The 7,763-nt window shown below is 44.4% G+C and overlaps 1 protein-coding gene across 4 annotated transcripts in view; it reads left to right on the top strand.

The window, feature by feature from the left end:
* Positions 1–7,763, top strand: part of abcc1 (ATP binding cassette subfamily C member 1 (ABCC1 blood group)) — a 100,266-nt gene that overhangs the window by 46,169 nt on the left and 46,334 nt on the right. For all 4 annotated transcript variants that reach the window (XM_008415001.2, XM_017306192.1, XM_008415000.2 and 1 more), the window contains 2 exons: positions 5,746–5,922; positions 6,341–6,508. In XM_008415001.2, the coding sequence (XP_008413223.1) occupies positions 5,746–5,922; positions 6,341–6,508 (345 nt within the window). The remainder of the gene's footprint in view (positions 1–5,745; positions 5,923–6,340; positions 6,509–7,763) is intronic.

Here is a 7,763-nt window from a genome sequence, read left to right as displayed (position 1 = left end):
TATATATATATACACACACACACACACAATTGCGTTAACTAAATGAATTTTCCTCACAAAGAACAGAAAATTCAGTCCATTAGTTTTATGTTAATTTAGCTTGATGTTTATTTTGCAATTATTTTGCGATTTGCGATTATTAAGTGATCACTGTTGTAGATTAACTACCAATGTGGTAGCTAACTAATTGAAATACCTGCTCTACTTATGACCTGTCAGAAAGTTGGTATATGGGCTGGCTTATTTTAGTTTTAATTTAACTGAAACACAATACTCTTGCAGAATATCTACATGTTGACATTGTCAAAGTGAAGTTATCATAACTGACCTACCTTCACCCTCTCAATAAATTTTTTATTAAAACTTTTCCCTGACCTTGTTATCTAGTTGTCGTAGTGTTGACAATAACTGTCAAAGCTGCATCCCTTTTTCTTTTATATATCAGGCATACATTTAAGATTTAGTGCGTTATGTTAACTTAAAAGTTAAAACTAATAGTCATTGTCTGCAAGCTCCAGAAGGGGGTAGCGGAGTGAGGGGGATCTTATGCACGTGATGTCACGCCTATAGTCTTGTGTGTAGTTTATATACTTGTGTGTAGTCTAGTCTTGTGGGTAGTCTACGTATAGTTTTGTGGGAAATCTAGCATTATGTATAGTTTATCGTATTGTGCAAAAATATTCACACCTCTCAAGCTTTCTGATATTTTGTCACAACCACAAAATTATGTTAAGGTAACAAAGCACACAAAAAGAGTATGAAAGAGCATGTTTGTCCCATCATAATGGGTTAGCTGATAATCAGGCTATACCTCAGTACAGCCGATATTCTTACAATTCTGAACACCAGAATGTGTTTAGAAGTGATGAAGTGTGTTGCTCCCATGGATATAACAGGGGTCTTTGAAAAGGTATGGCACCAGAATTGATATGTGAATATTTACCTACATGGTTAATGAACTATCCTTAAGGAACATCCACCTAGGCTCTTGTTTTTGCTCCATCATTATCACATGCCTCATGAAAATAACGCATGTTTTGGGACAGTATAAGAACTATTTGTTGCATTCTGATAAGATGGTCAGACTTCGGAAGATCTGAGGTGGCACCAAGCTTGAACAACAGTGATCTGTTCCATAAGATTCCATCTCTTCATTGGGCCCGCAAAAATCTTTTTCATTAAGAGTTTAGAGAGTCTAGCTCTGTGTTTCAACAGTAAACTCATATGGACCAACCATTTGCATAAGTGTACGGCAGAAGGTAGACTGGCTAGTAAATTTCACCCAGAGAGCAGAACATATGTCAGAAAGCTCAAGAGTTTCGTAGAATTCTCCTGCCTTGCCTGGACGAATGCTTCACAGGTCGCTTTTCAGGATTTTTGATAAAAGCTGTTGAAAAAGTAAATAGTAAAATAAAAAATAAAGTAGGTTTGTGGTTGTAATGTGACAGTGTAAAAACATGTAAGGGCTATGTTTACTTTTGTAAAGCACTATATTGTAAAAGCAGACTAGGAGGACCCGAAATCAGCCACGAGACAGAAGTGAGCAGAAAACCTCAGATCTTTATTAGACATAGCTAAGAGCGGCGAATCGGGAAGCAGAGACAGGCTTGATGCATGAGAAATGGAAGGTGGGATGGACCCTCAGAGAAGCAGGCAGCCGGAGACGGACGGCCACCAGATTAACCACCTTGGAGAGGGGAAATGGTCCGACGAAACGTGGAGCCAGCTTCCTGTTTACCATCCGAAGCGGAAGGTCCCTGGTTGACAGCCATACCTTTTGCCCAACCAGATAAGCGGGGGCCGGGATCCTGTGTCGGTTGGCAGACCTAGAATATATGGCAGAAGTAGTTAAGAATGCCCTGCAGGCCCTTCTCCATACCTTAAGACACCTCCTGGCTGAGGCATGGGCAGAGGGAACCATGGCAGCCCGTTCCTGCAAGGAGAAAACTGGTGGTTGGAAACCATAAACATTATGGACGGGAAACAGCCCCGTGGCACAGAAGGGAAGAGAATTGATAGCATGATCCACCCAAGGCAGATTCTGTGCCCACTTGGTAGGGTCTTGTTCACAGAGCATGCAAAGCTTGATCTCCAACTCTTGGTTGAGACGCTTGGTCTGGCCATCAGTTTGTGGGTGGAAACCAGAGGAAAGGCTCACCTGGATCCCTAGTTGTCCACAAAACTCCTTCCAAAAGCGAGAGACAAATTGAGGACCATGGTCGTAGACGATGTCTACAGGAAGCCCATAAAGATGGAACACCTCCCTGGAGAGGATCTCACTCAACTCTTTGGAGGAGGGCAACTTCACTAGGGGAACCAGGTGAGTAATCTTGGAGAATCGATCGGCAATAGTGAGTATGGTGGTGTACCTGTTGGAGGAGTGTAAGCCAGTGATGAAGTCCATCGAAATATGAGATCAAGGCCCGTGGGGAATGGGTTAGAGGGTGAAGAAGCCCAGCCCAGAAGAAGAACCTGTTGTTGTTGGTTAGCCTCCCGGACCTGGTTCTCGACCTCAAGGTGGGTTACTGCCAGTCGAACAGACTTAGGAAGAATAAAATCTCCAGAAGTCAAAGGTTTACTCAGGGGTTCATGAATCCTGGACAACGCATCCGGCTTCACATTCTTGGAGCCTGGCCTGTAGGACAAAGAACACAAAGCGAGAGAAGAAAAGGGCCCACCTGGCTTGCCTGGTGTTGAGTCTTTTGGCAGTCTTGAGGTACTGGAGGTTCACACTAGGAAGGGTTCCTTAGCTCCCTCTTGCCAATGTCTCCATTCCTCCAATGCCAGTAATTCCCGGTCCCCTACGTCGTAGTTGCGCTCAACAGAGGAGAGACTTCTGGAAAAGAAGGCACAAGGAAGAATCTTACCATCCTCATACCTCTGGCTAAGGATTGCGCCGACCCCAGACTCAGAGGCGTCAACCTCCACAATGAACTGACGACTCAGGTCCGGAGAATGGAGAACAGGTGCGGAGGAGAATAGGTGTTTGAGTCTTTGGAAAGCCTCCTCCGCTCTAGGATTCCACTGAAAACGAGACTTGGGAGAGGTTAGGGCATGAAGTGGTGAGGCAATAGTACTGTAGTTGCGAATGAAACGCCGATAGAAATTAGCAAAACCTAGAAACCTTTGGAGCTGCTTACGGACTTGCGGAGTTGGCCAATTTAGAACAGTGGAAACCTTGTGGTCCTCCATGGATAGCTGGTTGGGGGAGACCAGAAAACATAAGAAGGTAGTCTGGGACACATGAAATTCACACTTCTCAGGTTTGACAAACAATTTATTCTGTAGTAGGCGAAGAAGCACAGAACGAACATGGGTGATATGTGAGGGAAGATCCTTAGAGAAAACCAGGTAGGTAGATAAAAATGTAGAGACCAATCATGTCTCTTAAGAACATTATTCACAAGGGCCTGAAAGACTGCGGGTGCATTAGTCAAACCAAAAGGCATCACTAAATATTCATAGTGCCCCAATGTAGTCGGGCATGGCTCGGTCTTCGAGGACAGATAGTGGATAAAGACGACCCTGGCACCCTTTAAGGGGAAGTCAATAATGTACTCATTAATGCGTCTCTTGCTCTGTAGGGGTGTTGAAGGCAGTCTTTCATTTGTCCCCCTCCCGAAGACGCACCAGATGGTACGCATTTCTCAGATCCAACTTTGTGAAGATGGTAGAGCCTTGGATGCATTCAAATGCAGTGATTATGAGTGGGAGGGGATAACGATTCTTGATGGTGATATCATTGAGTCCTCTATAGCAGTGTTTTTCAACCTTTTTTGAGCCAAGGTACGTTGTGTAACCGGTGTTGAGACAAGGTAGCTCACCATCCATAAGTTCAGCGTCAGTTCCAGAATCAACAAAAGCTGCTAAGGAGTGGGAGCGACCCTGCATAGAAATCTCAGCTTTAATGGTAATTAATGAAGATGCTGTTGTAGTGCACTGACTTAGTAGAACACTACAGACCGAAGGAACTAACCTCTTCGAGGGACACTGACGGAGTTGATGATCCTGACTGCCGCAGTAGAAACACAGGCCCTTTTTGAGCCTACGATCCCTCTCCTCAGGTGTCAGCCTGGAGCGACCAATCTGCATAGGTTCAGGTCGGTCCTGGGGGGGAGAGGAAGAAGGTTTGGGAAATGGAGACCTCATTGCGAGCCTGGAGGGGGCCCCCGGCGATGGGTAGAGTTGGTCAGAAGCCTTCTCTAGCCTTCTTTCATGCATCCGCTGGTCAATCCGGGAYGCCATGGATTCCAGATCAGCCAGGTCCTTAGGGGGTCACAGGTAGAGAGTTCATCCTTAATGCCTTCACTCAAACCCTGGTAAAAGGCGTCACACAAGGCTTCATCATTGCAATCACTGTCAGCAGAAAGGGTGTGTAAGTCAATAATGTACTCATTAATGCATCTCTTGCCCTGTTTAATTCTCCAGAGCCCHCTAGCTGCCTCTCTCTCTGGGAGGCAGGGATCAAAAACACGTATWAGTTCCTTGGAGAAATCATCAAAACTGTAGCAGAGGAACGTGTCCCTCTGCCACTCAGCTGTACCCCAAATCTTAGCTTTGCCAGATAATAGCGAAATCATGTAAGCGACTTCAGCTCGCTCAGAGGGAAAGGAGCTGGGCTGAAGCTCAAACTGAATCTCACACTGGGTAACAAAAGGGCGACATAGGCAGGGCTCACCACAAAAGACCTCAAGGGGGGACAGACGGGGCTCCTGTGGAGGAGTTAAGCGCTGCAGCTGTCGTGCGGGAGCCGGAGCACTGGGAGGCGCTGTGGGGCTAGACAACTTGGAGAGCATAGACATCATTTCCTGCATATTAGCCTCTAGCTTGGTAATGGCTCTCTCTACAGAACTGCACCACTCCTGCGCGGGCGTCGGGTCCATAGTGGCCAGATTATACTGTAAAAGCACACTAGGAGGATCCGAAATCAGCCACGAGACAGAAGTGAGCAGAAAACCTCAGATCTTTATTAGACATAGTTAAGAGCGGCACACTGGATAGACAGCTGTAGCACTGGCTAGGAGATGGTGCATGGAGGCGGGGGGAGAAGCGCTGATGCAGGGCAGTGTACTCACCGTGGAATCAGGTATTAAGTCCAGATCCAAGTTCTTGGTCAGCCGGGCCGAGGTCATACACAAAGGGGAAGAGAGCAGAGTCCGAGGGAGTGGGCGTGAGCGGCGTCAAAGAAACAGGCTAGGGTCGAGATCCGGGTAGGCAAAACAGCAGTCCAACAAGGGTAAGGCAAAAGGGGCAAATCCAGAGAACAAGAGCGAGGCAGTAACACAGAGGGCTGAAGGGAGAGCTAGAAACTACTTGCTGAAAGCGTTCGATAATCTGGCAGTGAGTGGGTTACTGAGGGAGGCTTAAGAAGGGAAGCAATCAGGGAGCGACACAGCTGCAGGGAATAAGGGAGATGAGGGACATGATATCCATCCATCTTCTTTACACGCTTGTCCCTTAGTGGGACAAGGGTCCCACTAAGTGGGGTCGGGAGGGTTGCTGGTGCCTATCTCCAGCTAATGTTCCGGGCGAGAGGTGGGGTTCACCCTGGACAGGTCGCCAGTCTGTTGCAGGGGACATGATATGGATGGTCTCAAAACAAAAACACCGGGCGCATGTCACCATTACACTATATATGATGTCCTGGGTTTAAAGCGAAGGTTGTTGTCTGAAATAATAATGTGAGATTTAATCTGAAAATGAGATGATTTAATATGAATCTGTGTACATTTATGTTGTCTTCAGGGTTCTGTGGCCTACGTTCCACAGCAGGCCTGGATCCAGAACTCCACACTAAAAGAAAACATCATGTTTGGTCAGAAGAGGAGGGAGGACTGGTACAACCATGTGGTGGAAGTGTGTGCTCTCCAGCCAGACCTGGAGATTCTCCCTGCTGGGGATGAGACAGAGATTGGAGAGAAGGTGTTGACTGAGGATCCGTCTGTCCATTAATCACTATAACATAACATAGTATATAGTATTTAGACATTAATGACAGTATATATAGTTATTTTGAGGGAGAAATAAATTTACACTGTTACATAAGCTGCACGCACACTACTTTTCATTATGTTAAAGTGTCATTTTTGTCATTGTTGTCCCATGAAAAAATATGCTTAAATATCTGCAGGAATATCCGGGATGTACTCATTTAGCTATTTTGACTATCTGAAATATTAGGCATTTGTTCAGTTAAAGATTTTTAATGTAGCTCATTCTGGAGCTCATTCCATAGATAAGCAGTAACATTTTTTCTATGTGATGCCAAAGCCAAAAGTAATTAATTCTGTGTAGCCTCTGAGATGTTTTCAATATAGTTCCTTACCCATTCTGTGTTTAGGGAGTGAATCTGTCTGGTGGCCAGAAGCAACGGGTGAGCCTGGCCAGAGCAGTGTATTGTGACCGTGCTGTATACTTGCTGGATGACCCACTGTCTGCTGTTGATGCTCATGTTGGAAAGTACATCTTCGATTATGTCATCGGCCCACGGGGCATACTGAGGGACAAGGTGGGTGAACCAACCTGAATCTGAGCTCACTCCATTTTTGTTTACATTTCATGAAGAAGGAAGCGCTCATGTTTTCTTTATAGGTTCCCTATAAAGGTTTCTTTCCCTTCATTCGTTGTTCGTGCAGTGCTACCACAGGTGCATGACAGAACAAGGATTTCAAAGAGCTTGGTTTGTGGTTTGGCACATTGCAATGTGAAAGCAAACCCCACCAGCTGAAAAATGTAGCAAATGTTGCCATTTTGGTCCCTAATGGAACCGATTCTAGCTGTGAATACTCCCTAAATTTTATCTTTGAGTGTATTGGTACTTTTTTCCAGCATTCACTGCGTACCAGAACTTTTTCCAGTATTGTGGTTTTACATTAGTCTGCACTTCTCCATCAATATGTTCCCAGCCCATAACCGGTGTTCTAATTATCTGTGCTACCCATCAATCTGTCCTGCCTTGTGGTAAGGCACATGCACACATCGATGCTACGTCACATACTGCTTACTCAGCAGATTTCTTATCTATACGTCCTACCTATGGAGGTTTCGTTTTGTCCGTTTTATTTCGTCAAAGATTAAGGTAAGCTTTATTTCATTTATTTTATACCTGGCTTTCCTTAAGCTGCTGTATTACTTAATGTTTTAAGTTTAGATGAGAGGCAGCATATTGATAAATGGCTTCAGTTTGCCATCTGCAATGTTGTTACTATACTGTATACTGTGAACACAAAAGCCATTGCTTGGCATCAACCACATGAATCAGGACCAATTACATTGTTTTTGTGGGCTATTTTGTCGTTACACTTTAAAATATTTTAGTTTAATAAAAATAATAATAATTTACACCATGCTAAATAGAGCATGTTTAGTGATATTATGCGAAATTGTATCTGTGTATGTCTACAGCGTAATATTTTAAATTAAGCATACCCTATCATTGCAGGTGCACAGTGACCTGCGCAGTTCGATGCGCAGGTCACTGCACTGCATTGGATAAAGACTGCCCTACATCTTTTGCAGGGATCTGTATTTTTGTAGATGTGTTTAATTTAATTTCAATAAAAATGTGTTCCTCTTTCTGATACTTTCATTCTTACAAACACCTCTGTATTTAAAATATTAATATTTAAATATTATTCTTTTAGATATTCTTATGCACTGTCTTAACCCTCTGGTGCATAGCGGTCACTACAGTGGACAGCTGTTTAAAAGTAATTGTTTCCTAAATGCAGTGGTTTCTATGGTGGAATTGCATATCAGTCCTT

The sequence above is a fragment of the Poecilia reticulata genome, linkage group LG8 (assembly GCF_000633615.1).
Source record: "Poecilia reticulata strain Guanapo linkage group LG8, Guppy_female_1.0+MT, whole genome shotgun sequence".
Classification (NCBI taxonomy): Eukaryota; Metazoa; Chordata; class Actinopteri; order Cyprinodontiformes; family Poeciliidae; genus Poecilia; species Poecilia reticulata.
Note: the sequence above shows the minus strand (reverse complement) of the source record. Positions and strands in the feature narration are given on the sequence as shown.